The following is a 17,389-nucleotide window of genomic DNA, read 5'->3' as shown; positions in this document are numbered from 1 at the left end:
TGGTGACAGCTACGGCCAGAGGGTTTGGGCTGTTGAAGCCCAAGGGCGCTCCCTGGTGAGTCCTGTCTGGCCGCAGGGCTGGCATCCATTACAAGAGCAACCCTGACTGTGAATGTGTTTAGTTTTTTGTGTGTGCGTGCGTGCGTGCGTGCGTGCGCGTGCGTGCGTGCGTGTGTGTGTGCGTTTCTACGTGTGATCGCACCTTCTTGTCAGACAGTCCCGTGACTTGGTCCACGAACTCTTCCTGGATCATGAAGGCAGCCAGGTTGGCAGTGTAGGAGGCCAGGAAGATGACGGCAAAGAAGGCCCACACTGATACGATGAACTTACTGGTGGTGCCCTTTGGGTTCTGCACGGGTACAGAGTTGTTAAACACCAGACCCCACAGCAGCCAAATGGCCTTACCGATGGTGAATGATGGACCATGTGGGTCTGAGGGAGAGAGGCAGAGGAGCAGAGGAAGAAATGAAAAAGAGAAATTGTAAAACAGACTATTTGCTAAAGAACCAAGAAAGGCCAAGGCAGGTTAAAGGAGTATAACAATTTAAAGTCATATTTCAGCTGATAGTATGAGGCTGATTTTGGGATTAAAACAGCCAACCGTGTAATAATGTAATAGTGTACTTTAAAATATAAATCATTCTCTTTCCCTGAAATTCCTGCCTTACTGTTGCCTACCAGCAGCTGAAAACAGAGGCTCTAATTTTTGCAAAGTATCATACATGTCACCATCTTTTTAACTACAAACAAACTTCCAAAAGTGAAGTTGAAACAAAGAGTTTTATGATCCAGTTTGAGGGCGTCATGCTTCCTCCAGAGGGGTGACATTGTAAATATGTGACAGTATTATTGGCTTTTTGTTCATGCCTTTCAGACTTATATATTACGGAGAGAAGAAGAAGAAAAAACTGCTTGTGAGATTTAGACCTGCTACTGTGATGCTGCATGCAGTCATTTGCACCTAAAACACACCACAAAACGCAAGTCAAGAGGTTCAACTGTCATTCACTTTCACTTGAATTTGAAAACAGGACGGTTTATTTGAAACAGGGCCGTAATTGGTAAGTTGCACCACTGCAACACAACAAAGAAAAAAAGGAAAGAGAACACAAACTGATCTCATGCCACTCTCAATTCTGTACAGTAAATATTGAAAAGGTAATTGAGAAAGGTTGCCTGCAATCTCATAGTGACAGCGGACTCCAGGAAGTTACTGCTCCCTGCTAAGAAATAGTCCGCCACATAATCCAACATGTTTTTACTCTTCAGTTTTGCACAGATTAAACAAATCAGATATAAGATGTTAATTAGTATGCTTTAGAGGTGCTGCTAGACTGATTATGTTATCTTTGGACGGAACCGCGCCAGCTGTTTCCACCTGTTTCCAGTCTTTGTGCTGAGCGCTAAGCAAACCGGCTGCTGGCTCCAGCTTCATATCGCTTATCGTACAGACACTATAGTGGTATCAATCTTCTCATCTAACTCTCATCAAGAAAGCCAATAAGTGTATTTCCCGACAATGTTGGAATATTCTCTTAAATATACACTGTTCTCCTGGAGGTGAAACACATTTGTAAAAGAAAATGTAGTTATAAAACATTTTACATTTGTTGTTCAATCAGTGTGTGAAACTTAGCAAACTACACATATTATTTAGCTCTACGGAACTATGTTCAGGTGTGCTTAAAGAAATATTCCCTCGCACACCTGGATCGGCCTTTAGGTTATTAAAATGTTAAATTAATCTAAAATATAATTATGTGTGATCACATCATTATTCTCCAATTTACAACAAGCAGGGCAGCTCCAGGTGCTGTTTTTTTTTTTTTGATGATGTGACTAGCTTTAGGAGAGAATTGTTAATGCTGTGTAACACTAAGTGAACCGTCTAAAGTCAGGGTAATAATAGGTCACTTCTTTTGCTCCAGGGGAAGCTAGGATCTTTGCTTCTTGCTCCTGGGTGAAACGATTGGTGTCATATTTCTGATTGTGTGTGTGTAAGCCTACCTTTGCCTTGGGCCAAGTTGCGGTTGAAGCCCAGCGGACTGACAAACTCAAAGAGGAAGACGGCGATGGCTGTGACAATGAGCAGCATCACAAACATCATCACCCAAACTGATGCACTGAAGGGCTCTGAGAGGGGAGAGAGAGAGGGGGGGGACACAGAGTTAAAGAGAAATTGAGTACATGAGACACAGTGTAGGAGCAGGAGATGCGTAAAAAGTGAGGGATGGAGAGAAAGAGGAGACAGAGAGTCGGAAAAATAAAGGAGGAGACAAGAGAACAAGAGATAAAGTGAGGACCAGACGATAGTGAAGACACAGAGAGGGGAGGAAGGGAGACAGACGGAGTGAGAAAGGAGGGGAGGAGAGGGAGAGTTAGTCACAGAGAGTTTGACGGAGCACATTTCCATATTTCTCATTATTCCCTTGGATGAGAGCTGAGAGAGGGAGAAGCCTGGGGCGGGGGAGATGGTAGAGGGAGAGAGAGAGAGAGAGAGAGAAAGACAGGGGGAGAGAGAAGAATCAAAATCCGAGTGATCTGATGTGCCCTGCTGTGGGCATGTGTATGTGATCTATTTGTGTGTGATCTATCTTGTGTGTGTGTGATCTGTGCTTGTGTGTGTGTGTGTGTGTTGTGTGTTGTGTGTGTTTGTGTGTGTGTGTGTGTGTGTGTGTGTTTTTGGTGTGTAGCAGGGCAGGAGTTCAGAGAGCGGGATGAGTGCCAGAGACGCTGGACCCAGACAAATTGTGTGTGTGTGTGTGTGTGTGTGTGTGTGTGTGTGTGTCTCACTGTATGTCTAAGTATGTGACTGCCAGGGTTAGCCATCCCTGAGAGATTGTGCACTGAGGTGCCTTTAATATGAATGCGAGAGATACTGAACCATCACTGATACCCTGGTGCAGGCTTAACACACACTCACACACATGCATTTAATGTGCTTTCATATACAGTAAATACATACACACAAGGCATTCACCCCTTAACATACATAAGGCCAAAGCACATTCATTCTTTCACACTATTCAATACGCAAACTTCCTAATATATTTGTGCAGTATCACACACATCCCCCCCCCCCTTACACATACTTGCATACTGACACATGGCTTGATACACAGGGACCAACACACATGGTCCAATACATCCCCTCGCTCCCCGTCTCGCTCCAATGACAATACAAGACATTAGGCGAGCACAGAGGAGCGCTTCAGTTTCTAGTCATCTGAACAACTGGAGAAGAGGAATAGGAGGCGGAGGAGGAGAGATGAGGAGAGAATATTATCAAGAATGTCTTGTCTGAGCTGACTTTTTAAAAAACAGTTGGCACACTCCACTTCCTCCACTCTGCTAGAAATATTAATGTGCTTATGGTGTTGAGGCCCAGATAAAGTCAGAGTACAAGTGGATTTTGGCCAGCATACATTGTCTGAATAAAATATTCCATTTTATGTGCAGGATTTTGCCAGCACCTCCCCTTTTTTTTTTTGCTCTTTTTTTGTTGTCTCACTGTGGGACAGACAGAGACAAAGAAGAAAAAAGTATGGTCAAGGAATACAAAGAGAAAGATAGATTTACCGAGGAAGGCAGAAGGAGAGACGGTCCCATTGCTGCGTGACACCATGACGCTGATGCCAGTCTCCACAAAGGGCACAGAGAAGTCAATGGCCTCTGACCTCTCCTCATTGATGGTCAATGAACCGACTGCCATCACCGCCTTCTTATACACCACCTGGTAGACAGAGAATAGAATAGTTACAATGGGTGCATAACTCACTACCTACAATGACAGAAATATAGCGAGCTCTGTGAATATTTAGACAACATCATAGAATCCGTCTTTAATATGTCCTTTTTTTTGGGATGTGAAATATCACAGTGACTGAGGGTATAAACTCAGAATGTCAGCTATAGTTGCAGGGCATTTTCAGCCATATCAGATGAAAAGTAAAAATACAGCTGTTATTTTCATTGTGCCACCATTTCTGGGTGTTTGAATGTATTCTGACAGACGGAGATTCTGCAGATAAAGATGTAGTTTTTGGTACGCAGTAAAAATTTTCTTTTTCAGGTTTAATTGTCTCCTAACGGTCTGCTCTCATAAACATTACCACAATCTATGGATCATATTGTCAGCTTTCATTATCAGACATTTTATGTATCACTTTCAAACTTTAGGGACTTAGTTTTAATTTCATCGGATCTTGAATAAGTCATTTCCAGAAAAGATAAATGATAGTGATCAAGTGAGCATCAAGGTATCCTGCTCCGTGAAGAGCTTGTAATCTGCACTCGTAAATAGTTATTTGTATGGAATTTAAAGCCCCAATAAGAAATATTACTGACCATATAAATTAATAAAGAGTGTAGTGCCTCATAAGTGATCATATTTGAAACATAAACCTTTATTACTCCTACTGTAGAATCAAACAATGATATATGATAAGTCCCAATGTGTAATAAAAGATGTGTGAGTCAATTTAGGAGTGATAGCAGCTTCCAGTCCTGTGCGTTCAGGTTTGGTGGTGGTGTTTACAACAAACATAAGTCTGGCGATATTCCATATTTTTCCAAAAAGGCAACAAATCCCATGAAAAGAGCAAAACCAACAATGAATTGATTCTTCTAAGAAGTATTGTCTCTGTATCTTAAGCCTGATATACTGTAGCTTATTCCTCCGTGCCACAGGCCTCCATTGTTGTCTAAAAACACATCCTTTCTCTAGTAGGAACAAATGGGCTTACGGCTCAGTGCCAAAGAAAGGGAAGGGAATTGTTAAAACAAGCTTTATCACCAGCCTTTAATCATTACATGTAATAATAGGTCCATGTAGAGTCTAAGTAAAGGAAGGAACAAGCATCTGTGATAATGATATATCTAATGTGCCATTTTAAATAATTACTAATGACAAATATTGCACACTTATTTGCTTTCTTGCCGTGACGTAGACAAGAGGATGAATACCACTCACATGTATGTCCTTTACTGTAGATGTGACGTTACTGCCAACAGCGGGTTAGCTTAGCTTAGCATATTGACAAGAAGCCACAGAGGTGCTGGTGGGTGGATTTATGTAAAGCTGGACAGAACCAGGTTAGCGGTTTCCCCGTTTCCAGGCTTTATGCTAAGCTAAGCTAATTGGCTGCAGGCTGTAGCTTTGTGTTTACTGCACAACATTGTAAGTGGTATCAATCTTCTCATCTAACTAAGTTAGCATATTTCCCAATAATTACATAGAAAGTCAGAGAGACAGACTTATATGGTATTGTAGTAAGGGACAGACAAGTAGGAAGTACCTCTCCAACCATGCCGTTCCACACATTGTTGATCTTCTTGCCGTGTTTTCCATTTGTGACCAGGTACAGGTCATAAGTGAACTTGACGTTCCTAGCTATCTTCTTTAGAATGTCGATGCAGAAACCTTTGCAGCACTGCTTAATGTAGGAACCTCCTGATGTGCTGTTACTGCAACACACAGACACACACAATCAACAATTAGGTCATATATTTTATATTAAAAATACATTTCAGTGTTACATAGACGATTGTGTGGAGCGTGAGTGTAACTGTACTTTTCCCGCCTGCTCGCTCCACATCTGGTGGTTCCATCAAACTGTAAAACTAGAATTATGACAGTGCAGAGTAACCATAAATACTGCTGAAGGGCAGAGAGAGCTTGTATGGAGTTTGTGAGTGTGTGTATGTGTTTCCCTCAGGTGCCTGAAAACACAGGGGTATTGAGCAGATGCTGCTGGGCTTTAAATAGCGCTGGGCTCTGCAGAACAACCAACTCACATGATTAAAATATCAGCTGTCCTTCCCCTTGTCTGTCTCCTCATTCCTTTACGTTGTCTTTTTCCCATCCTCCTGTGGGTTTTACCGATTATGTCCGTAAGGAGGTACTTCTCATAGACTGTAACAGTCTATGGTACTTCTCTAAAACTCACAGCCACCTACTGTACATACACACCGCAGCCATACAGACAGGATGCGAAGAATGGAAACAGATGTTTAAATAAACCTTTCTGACAGCCCTCCCCGTGGACCTTGGAGCTGTGAACTAAACTGCATTGCTGGATCAACTGATACTCAGAATCTATTAAACTCTACCAGCATTTATAAAAGTATTACCATGAAAACTTTATTCTGCTCCCATGTCATCCATCTCTGATGTACTGAAGCATGTATGGATTGGAACAGTAACTCTGTGACCTTTTCACTTGCCATTTTAGCCGACTCCGATTCAAGAGAAAGTTCTTAAAGAACTGAGGGATTCACACACAGAGAACAACTGTCAAAGAACTGAATCATCAAAGGATTAAAATATCTTTTTAGCAGCAGTCAACTGTATCTGCAGCACAGCACGATGTGCGTGTGAGAATGTGTGTCTGAGAGAAAGAGGGAGAGAAAGAGAGCATTTTATTCATACGTGCATGTGTGTGACTCTGTGTATGTACTATATGTGCCCCAGGTGTTCTAATGCACACATAATGTACACATTAGCTCTTCCCAGCTGAGCACTCTCTGTGTCCTTATGTCATTATGTAAACACACGCACACACGCACGCGCACACGCACACGCACACGCACACGCACACGCACACACACACACACACACACACACACACACAGCGACAACAGACTACCTGAGATACACATAAAGTAGTGTTTGATTCATGTCATGCTTTTATAAAAACAAATGCACACAAATAAGTAGCCAAGTAGTGACTAAGTAAATGTAGCACTTATTTGTAATGTACTACTTAAGAGTGCAATGAAAAATGAAGACATTGTTAAAAAAAAAAAGAAAATTCAGCACTTATGGATGGTTGGATGTATGTGAGCATGTATGGACACATGGATGGTTTGACACAGAAAACGAAGGCCCAGAAGAGACTAGTCATCTTGGCCTGTGACCCGCTCAGACTTGCTCGCTGCAGAGAAAGGTTAAGAAATCGGGTCACAAGTTAAACTTCCCATGCGCTGTGATTCAGTTGTCTAATTGTCCATGCCCACAGTGTTGCGATGTCGTGACTACATGGGTCATAAACTCAGTGACTGTCGCATCTCCTGTCTGTCGTCTCAAGTCCATCTCACACAAAAGCTTTTAATATGTTGGATTCAAAGGTCAAAAAAAGGTAAATCAATCTTCAAAGAGAGTAATTACAGTTGAGTTTTTTTGCACTTTCCATGTGGCTATTTATGATTATCTCATCCTATTTTATCTTATCCTATATCCTAATTGCTATCCTACGAAGAAAAAGAAGAATACTTGAGAAAAGGTGGATTTTAGTTGTGCATTTGGACTTTGTTGTGGCCAAGTGATCAACCAGAAGCACAATGCTGATACAGCCAGATACTGAGCCAGTGGCAAATAAACCTGCAGCAATTATGATTAATTTGTATGTACTCTGAACTGGCTGTTTACAAATTAGCTCAGATGTGTGCTAAATTGTAGAAATTAGCAGAGAGAAATAAAGATATTGTCATGCTTGTCATTGCGGTGTCCATTCATAGCAGATAATTGGAGCAAAACCTAAGATGTCAAAGAATTCAAGGGAAGTTTCTTTGAGTAAGTTTTACTTTCACTGACTAGTTGAAAAATACTGTACTGTTTACACACTCGTGAATGGCTGCACCACATTTCAAACACTATAAAAATGCCTTTTTAAGTTTTTTTCAAAGAGTAAAGTCCATTGTAATGTTTGACGAGTTGCTGTTGAAGAAGGCTCTAAAGTTATTTGCTGGGCTGATTTTCAAAAGCATACGTCATACATGTAGAAACACACTGAACTGATCTGAAATCTTAAAGTATAAATGATGTCACAAAAATCACAATCAAAATGTGAAATCATAAATAAAAATGCCTAAATGAATCTTCTATATGGTGTTTCCTCTATGTTGATTTGACCGTGGCGGCCCCTCACGTCAACATTTCTGCGCTTCACACCGCAAGCAGGCACGCGCGTTACTCGTTCGGACCTGCCCCCACTGCTAAAAAAATCCTAAAGGAAACACTGGTGAATTGTCTATATATTAAATGTAGTTTTACTGTGATATGAAATCAAATCAGTTTGAATTAATATTATTTGTAACAAAGGATGATTGAAGCCATTCAGCCCACTGATATTGTTGCAGTGGAGAAAGTGATATATATGCAGGGAGGTGGTAAGTGGTGAGGTGGTAAAATACTGTTTTTATATGTATGTATGTATATATATATATATATATATATATATATATATTAGGGCTGCCAATCGATTAAAAAATATTAACTAATTAATTGCACAATTTGCTGTAATTAATCGCGATTAATCGCTTTTTTAAATTGAGACTGAAGCTTGTAATAATGGATATTTAAATGCTAAATCACTTAACTTTGCAAATATGAAGAAAAAAACAAACAAGGAAAGGTTCTGCTAAGTTCAGAATGTTTAATATCTTTCAGAAGAACAGCAGCAACAATTTGGCTTATTTAGTCCTGCTGAAGGCTGCTGGAAACGGCTAGAAACTGTCTGACTTGAGAGCAGATTTTTGTCACCGTCCCCGGTTGCTGTCGCCTGCTCTCGTCTACTTTACAGGCGAGGCGCAGTTCATCCCCAAAGAGCCTATGTTCAGTCGGCGGCAGGGCAGTCGGGACTCACCCGGAAATGGCAAGCGGAATGAGGTTACTAGTCTCAAAATCTGACGAAAATCTTCTAAACTGACCTTTGTTGAGCTGAAATGAAGACAGATTCAGCAACTGCACGGCCTATTTCTCCCTTAAAATGTTTTCAGAAACATGTTTCAGTGAACTATCTTAGTACAATATGAGATCGTATTCTGAACGGCCGCCATGACAGTCTGGCTCTCAATATCCGGAGAAAACAAATCCATGTGACGCGTTCGTCCAATCAGCTACCGGTTTACATTACTTGGGCAACAATAAAGAGTAGCGCCGCCTGCTGTTATGTAGACGTATTACGTTTCTCAGCTGCCACATGAAGTAAACAAACACAGCTGCGTTAATTTCGTTAATTTTTTTTAACGAGTTAAATATTTAAAAAAAATTAACGCAAAAATGAACGCGTTAATTTTGACAGCCCTAATATATATATATATATATATATATATATATATATATATATATATATATATACACATATATGCATAAAACACTCACATTAATGAAGTATCACAACGAAGTCAATATGAATTTGTGAAACAGTTCCATTCTATTAGTGGATATTGTTATCATAAGCAACTTTAACATAACGATAACAATTACAATTCTTGCGATCCTGATGTGATCATGTCTGATAAAGATATGCTAAAAATAAGACTAGAAAAGTCTAAGTATACAGATACAAGGGATGTTTTTCAAATAGTATATGTGACTGAGGATATGGGAAATGACAATATTGAGGGGTGAGAAGCATTTTTTTTTTTACAATAGAAGGTTTATAGAGAAATTGTGCTGTTCCACCTGGAGTGGGAAGGACATGTCACTATTGGGGAGCCGTAGAAAGAAGAGTCAAGGCCAGATGAAACAATGACGTAGCTACCGCGGGGATTGGATAGCAAAATCGACTGGTTGTAGCAGAGCACAGAGTACAGGCTGGCGAGTATACGCATAGACCATAGCCTGCAGATATGCACATGCAAATCCCTGAGGAGCCTTGAATGCCAGGACCAGAATTTAGAATTTGATGTTAACAGCCACCAGTGGCCAGCAAGACGGGGGGGTACAATACACATGGGGGATGCGACAAAGGAGAACTTAGGGAAGTTGCAGACAGGGCAGGATGCAGCATTTTGGATGGTTTGTAGCTGCTGAACAGAATATTGTACGGCTTGGTGAGAGTTGCAGTTGTCCAGCTGGGAGATGACAAAAGGTTGGGCTGTGTCCCACATGAAACATTCTTTCATTTTCTGTCTCAAGGTACAGCTCAGGCGGGGATTTATTTATTTATTAATTTATTTATAGGTTGTTTGTTTTTAATAGAAAACACTGCACATTCATTGACATAACTGTAAATATGCCAGAGTGAGCCAAAAGGCTGATTTTCATCCTTGGTATGGAAGCCAAAAAAGCCTATAAAGATTTGAACCTTATAAGCAACTAAACACCTAATTGTGAACTTTAATCACTACTGAATGCTTGAACAATGATCAATTCCCCTTTTGAAATTTCCAAGAGGTACTTTTGAGTTGTGCAATTTAGGGCTGAATCTAATTCTTCATTATTGCTTATTAACCTGTGACAATTTCCTAAAGCCAAAGGGAAAGACTTCTTGTTTTGTCCACCCTACTGTGTAAAACCCAAAGGTATTCTGCTTTTACTAACTAACTGTCAGTTCTGTAATCCAAGTAAGAGAAGTTCAGAGTAGAGACCGGAAACCCTGTCCTCAAGGCAATTTTTTTAAACAACATGAAATTGCCATCTAAACATGTCAACAAGTGAAACCACAGAAATTCAGATAAATGTAAATTACTTCAATTCTACTTCAAGTTCAGTTGTATTTTAATGTCAACATTAAATATTCAGTAGTGGTTACATTTCACAATTAAGTGTTCAGGTATTTCTTTGTTGCAATACCTGATCGCATCTTAAATAATGTAGGATAAAATAAAGAGTGAAAATATAAACATTATTGAAATATCGTACAAGCATGCAGACCATTACTAAGATGAATGTTAATGTTTGTAGTCAATACATACCCCATAGGGAAACTATAAGCATAATTACTTATTATTAATTAGTAATTGTAATATTTAAAACAAGCAACATGTTCAGGACATCTAAAATGACACACAAATCACACTGAATTAATGGAACAATGAAACAAAGATTACAATGGGCAACACATGCAATTACAGTGGTAGCAGAAAGAAAAATCAAGTAGAACGACAGATTGGTATTAGCGAGCTGACAGCAACAGAGAGCAATTCATTATTAATGCTGACAGAAGTGATTATCCATGAACCAAATGAGAACTACTTTGCTGGTGATGCGTTAAAGTCTCTGACAGAAGGTGTAATAGAGTTTTACTCCTCTACAACAACAAACAATACAAAGTAGTCAGTAATGTATGGAAAAATCTTCACTGATGTACATCTTGGCTGCCTTAGCTGACATGTGGAGTGGTTATATATGAATCTGAAATTAGCTGCAATGAATTTGATTCAAATACAAGCATCCTTTCTCCTGATAAAAAACATCTGGGGCTACACACAACCTATTTGTCTTAGTAAAGAAAATGTATAGAGTGACAACCAAGTTGTAATATGGACCACTGAGTTTAGTATTAACTAGCAGCAAAGAGGGGGGGGGACCATACGTTCCATTAATAAAACCACAGAGAAAGCCACCTGGTGGCTTCGGATAAAGAGGGCATGCCCGAGGTTTGTTGCATCGGAGAGATGTATCTTGCAACTTGTGTTTCAGCACCACCATGTGAATACATTACATCGTCAGCCACATACATTTGAATTTCAGTCTCGAGGACAAAGAGATGGTGAGTCATTATTATATAAAGTAAAAATGAGTGGGCCCAGTATAGATCCTTGTAGAACAAAAGTGGACAAGCAAGGGGCCGCTGATTGACGTTTATTTTCTTAGACAAATTGAGAACGGTTTGAGAGGTGCGATTCTATTCATTTCTTTCTACTGAAAAAGTAAAAGTAGATATATTACAGTGGAACTAATTGAGTGTGAAATGCCTTCCTGAGATCAAGAAACCACTTTGCTAACACCACCTTTATTATTCAAGTGAGAAGAACAAACAAGTGCCACTCACCTCCTGAACCAACTCAAGTTCAGGGACTGTCAGCCTTTTCTCAGTAACGTTGAGCATGTGTGTCTCTTACAAAGCTCTTGAGCAGTGGGTAGGTGCTGTATATTTGCTCATATTGAGTGTATGTCTACTTACTTTTTGACATGCTTGCGGCAGGGCACAGAGTTTCTCATGCAGGTGCCGGTGAGGATGTCCACGTTGTCGACAATGACAAAAGGTTTCTCCTCCAGGGTGACGATTGAGAGATGGTTTTCATCCGCATCCTCATCCCCGAAGGAGTTATACCTTGGCCACACTGGGAACATCAATGCCAGGGTCCCATTCTCCCAACGGCCCATCTGTGTGTACGCAAACACACAAACAAAATCAGGGATAGCCACCTTCATTAAAGTGTTTTGACTTTTTTAATTTCCGTGCTCTTTTGCAAAACCACTGTGTTCATTTGTTACCTTCTCCCACTTCCTTTCACTATTCAGGACGATGACAACCAATTTGGGGTTGGCCTGGTAACCATCTGGAGTAAAGGATAAGTCACGCCCTTCATTCCATACATGCATCATGTGTCTGAAACAAAAGGGACAAAAAGAGAGAGAGAGTAGGAAGCTGTTATTTGCTTTTGTTTTGCATCTGTTTGAGTGTTTGTGAGTATGTGTGCACAAGAGCAGATACATTTGAAATAACAAGTTAAGCACTCTATAATCACTGCAAGAGTATCCTCTTCAAATCAATGCTGTCTTCACCCACTGTGTGTGCATGCATGCCTGAGTGTGTACGTGTGTGTGAGCATCCCTTTGTGTGTAGGAGGGGAAAGAGTCAGAGGCCACATATCTCTCCCATCAACATTCTGCATTGATTTCTCCACAGATAAACGCCTGAAAGACAAGTCACTGGTGCAACACGGCTGCCCTCACTCTGTTACTCACTATAGTTATCTTGCATATGCAAACAGATCTTTTGCTGAAACATTTACACACTTAAAGTGAAGCTGTAGAGAAGAGTAAATGAACCAGTATCACACACACAGAGTGATATGGGATTAAGAATACACTCACTCCAGTTAAACAACTTTCAGAAGGCAGTATGTTCTGAGTGTTAAGACTGGGATAATAGCATGAATTCCCACTGGGGGAAAAGAAGCCTGTCTAAGGAAGTTTACTAAAAAGACCAAATCACAAGAGGCACAGCAGCTCAAAACAGACAATACTTTGTCTTAGATGCCATGTGTTCCGTCTTATTACAAATGGTTTGATTCATTTTGACACTGTCAAACACGGTTTGTTGTGTGATGCTATACGACTGAAATTTCATCTGACTAAAATAGAATATTTCAAAAGTCAAAGGTTTGCAGTTTTACATCTGTTTTAGAAAACTTTTGGAATTTTGCACAATAGTCCACTTTTATACAGTATATATAAAGAGCTAACTAATAATTCTTACTATCGTTAATGTCAACACACATTTAACAGAAGCATTCAAAAGATGCTTTAAGTATTCACAGATTAACAGCGTCATTATTCTAAAACAATAATTTAAAAACAGACACTAAAATACACTTCTGTTTTTAATGTGAGCAGGGCACAGGGCCATGAGGGGTTCATACATATACTCAAATATTAAACAGGAAGTCAAGATGCATACAGATAATTGTTTGATTGCTGTTGAGCGTGCACCCTGCGGGTGAAAACTATGATAATTACACTCTAACTCAAACAGGTGGGATTTTATGTTGTCTCATCTACAGGAGAGGTATTAGTGTTGACATAAATATTGTTGTTGGACAGTGGATTAGAGAGAGGTACATTAATCATCTGTTATTACAAAGAAACAGGCCTGTGCTCTTTCGAAGCAGGCTCCACTCACACAGAGTAAAGAGTAAATAAAAGGTCCTTGTCTCCCCTTGCATGCATGCACTGCAAAAATACCAAACAACTCTGCTGTGGATTTACCCTCTCAGCAAACACAAATAATTTAACATAAACCTACAAAGTTACACATAAGAGACACTTCTGTGCTAAATAACTGAACCTGCCTTTGTCTTTATAGGTTACAATGTTTTGACTATTAGTGACATGTCAAAACAATTACGTATTTTTGTGTTTGAAAAATCTTCATGATGCAGCAGGTGATGCCCTTGTCACTGTGCATTGCCACAGCTGAATACATATAGTGGAAACACTGTTGCAGTCTATTCTGGGAAACTGCTGTCTCCTCCTATTTCAGGTTTGTAACCATTGTTGGAAAAATATTTTGATCTAAATGTATGAGGCTGGTGTGTTTTTGAGGCATGTAAATCAGGAAGATTATACTATATACTGTACATATATTCAGATTTATATTCCCATGTATAATCATGTAATTGTGTGATCCCTTGTGATGTTGACAAAACAAAATGTACAGCTACATTAAAAAGGGGTTCAATGATTTCTAAATTACTGTATGCAAAATTATTTGCATTAACTAAAACTTCAATGCCGGTTTTAATAGCAGCAGCCACATTGCAGGAAAATAAAAAAAAACTGCTTTTGTAATTGCCATTTAAAAAATGTGGCTCCCTTTACTACTATGTGCAGAACATTTTACTATTATTGGAAAACCTGGGTAGTCATTGTGTGAGCACTTTCTAAAAGTATGAATAAAGAAAGAAGGGAGGCTCTTTCCTCATTCGGTATTATGGCAGGGAGCATCTTTTCAGAAAAAAAAAGTGACAGCTTAGGGGTTTGCATGGTACAGTGGTTCCATCAAGCAGAATAACCTTTTGAAATTTAGTACCAGGGCAAACCTAAATAAAGACCTGTACCATTGTGGAGACAAAATAAGATGAACTGGAGTCTGGGATATTAATGCATGTCAAGCAAGAATGACAAGGAATCAAACAGGGTTGATAGTGTCTTTTAAGTGCCAGATTATGTTGTCCTATTCCTCTCCACCTCATGTTGTTTATATGCACACTGCGGCAAGATTGTATCTAGACTAATGTATGCAGAATTCTGATCACAGACTCACCACTTCCAAATCAGGGTAGGGAAATCTAAACTGTCAGTTTAATAACCCCAAAATTGGCTGCAGTTGTTTTGACAAATATGCAAATTATATCTAAAAAGTTAGTGAGACAAATGAGGTACCTCTGACAGAAAGAAAAAAGATTGTTCCGAAAAAAAGGTTTGAGCTCCTACTGAGGTCTGACTTCTATTGGATCAACCTGTCAACAACGGCGGTATTGTATATGCTTTGATGTATACTGCAATGGGCTAATAAGAGAGAGAAATGGGATAATAAAGCCATAATGGTAAAAATCACACTGTGGCTCTCATTCTAATGAGGCAACTCATAAGTCAGTTTTATATATAATATATATATCATTTCTGAATAAATACTCATATGTTAGCCACTGAATGCCTCATATTCAAGATGTAGTCAAAATCTCACACCAAAAAACCTTGACAAGAAACACTAACAGGTTCTTTATCTGTGCTTTTGCAGTCGTGGATGTTCAGTATAAATATGTCTGCATGTGTGCTACATGTGCCCATTTGTTCCCCCTTTCCTCATCAAAGAGACTTCAGAGAAAAGTACATACACACATACTGGTATGCATATGTGGGTGTACATGCACGCGCACTCGCACACACACACACACACACACACACACACACACACACACACACACACACACACACACTACCAACACATACGTGCCACCCACAGAGCCACGTAACAACAAAAAACAGAGAGAGAGAACAAAGCTAGTAAAAGCTGCTTTAATCCTGACTTAATGGCAGTGAATCCAGTCATGTGAAGTAAGGTGCACACACAGTAATACACATGAATACACACACACCAGACACATACTAGGCTCTAGTTAACACAGAGCAGCAACAACACAGAGTTCCACCTGAAGTTCAAGTTCTCTCGGCAGCAGAGTGAGCTCATACACCGAGCAGCTATGTACACACCAGCTAAAACATAGTGTTAAATGTCATTAGACATTACAATGTTTTAGACTGCTGTCGTCTCTGTTTTCTTTCTCCTTTCTGTCCCTCTCATTAGTACTTTAAAAAGACTTACTGTAGGTAACACTGCTTAACACTCAGCTACAAAGACAAACAGTTATGCAAGTCCCTAGACCTCGATCTCCTCACACTCACACACATGCACACACATACAGACCTGCGCAGGGCACTAGGTGGGAGCTTCCCCGGGCTCCTGTCTGATGGTGTGCTGTAGCAGCTGCTCTGGGCCTCTGGCAGCTCCCCCTTCTCCCGCAGCATGGAGGTGGCTGCGGATGAAATGATGCCCACCCCATCCCGTACCCGCGTATCCAGCGGGTACTCCCAGTCGTCATAAGACACGGAGATCATACCCAGGGGAAACACCTGAGAGGAAAGAAAAGGAGATCTGAGAAGTGTATAATATTCAATTGGACATTTTTCTACCCCAATTTTGAACATCCATATGTATCGCTCAAAGGCGTCAAGCAGATGATTTATAGGTGTCGTGGGCCGTCCACAAATATATCTGGCTTTTAAATAAGTGTGAGCAGACTGTATGCCCACAAACTTGAACTGCTTGGTCAAGTATTGCCTACATCTTGAAACTGTCAAAATGAAAGAATTGACAAACTAAATAGCTCACGAAGTTTATCTCTCTAAACCAGACTGAGCAAACATAAAAAGATGCCAGGACACCAGTCTATCAATCTACCGACAATACTTTGTTTTTACATTTTAATTTGGCACTAAATGTTGAATCGGATCTTTGTCTAGAAAAGTAAACAAAGGCATAAAAACCCAACACAAATAGGGATTGAGAATGATGGATAAGGAAAGGAGGAAAATAAACATATGAAAGGCTTTTGAGAAAAGGTAAGCAAACATTGGGTATGTTTCCAGTGTTAATTTGAGGGAACATCTGAGCTGATTAAACTTTGAATTATTTATACACATATCTATATCCTATTTGGATAATAGTTACCTTGCTGCCTCACATTTTGAGAGTAAAAGTGTATTGCTGTCTAACATCCTATTTAGGGGCTGAGCAAATGTTTTTAGATAGAGAGAGAAGAATGTAAACAAAGCAGTAAACATTCTTATTTACTTGGTTGGATGAAAAGATTGATACCATTCTCATATGTGTCCCCTAAATATGATGGACAGATTAAGATTAAGTACGATTATTTTAGCACAAAGACTGTAAACATAAGGAAACACAATCTTGTCAGTTTAATCAGAACAAAGAAAAAAGTGTAAAAACAGGTGGTGTGATGTGTCAAACTATTCCTTGGCAGGGAGCAGTAACTGGAAACTGCAAAATAGTCCGGCACCCCATATAAAATGACAAATTGTCTTTTTTACACTTCGTTTTTTGTACGTATGTATTACGCGAACCAGATATAACATGCTGATTACTAAGCTTTAGAGATGCTAGTAAGCGGATTTGTTTTCCTTCAGAATTTCAGTATTTCTTTAATGCTGTATTTCTTATTAGCTGTAGAGAATAAATGAGATGAGTTATATACAGGAGAGGTAGGAGATGACCTGCAACAGCTTGGAATCAAAAACAGCGCTTGTCTTGTCATACCACTCAAAAGTGGCCACCTGTTACTACATATGGGG

General features: G+C 39.7%; 1 protein-coding gene across 1 annotated transcript in view; it reads right to left on the bottom strand.

The window, feature by feature from the left end:
• The window catches only part of grin2ab (glutamate receptor, ionotropic, N-methyl D-aspartate 2A, b), a 105,332-nt gene that overhangs the window by 10,542 nt on the left and 77,401 nt on the right, over nt 1-17,389 (bottom strand). The window contains exons 8-14 of the mRNA XM_028588581.1: nt 15,945-16,150; nt 12,227-12,341; nt 11,913-12,115; nt 5,298-5,466; nt 3,580-3,733; nt 2,008-2,133; nt 203-432 (exon numbers count right to left, since the gene is read on the bottom strand). Of these exons, the coding sequence (XP_028444382.1) occupies nt 203-432; nt 2,008-2,133; nt 3,580-3,733; nt 5,298-5,466; nt 11,913-12,115; nt 12,227-12,341; nt 15,945-16,150 (1,203 nt within the window). The remainder of the gene's footprint in view (nt 1-202; nt 433-2,007; nt 2,134-3,579; nt 3,734-5,297; nt 5,467-11,912; nt 12,116-12,226; nt 12,342-15,944; nt 16,151-17,389) is intronic.

Source organism: Perca flavescens, chromosome 2 (genome assembly GCF_004354835.1).
Source record: "Perca flavescens isolate YP-PL-M2 chromosome 2, PFLA_1.0, whole genome shotgun sequence".
Lineage (NCBI taxonomy): Eukaryota > Metazoa > Chordata > Actinopteri > Perciformes > Percidae > Perca > Perca flavescens.
Note: the sequence above shows the minus strand (reverse complement) of the source record. Positions and strands in the feature narration are given on the sequence as shown.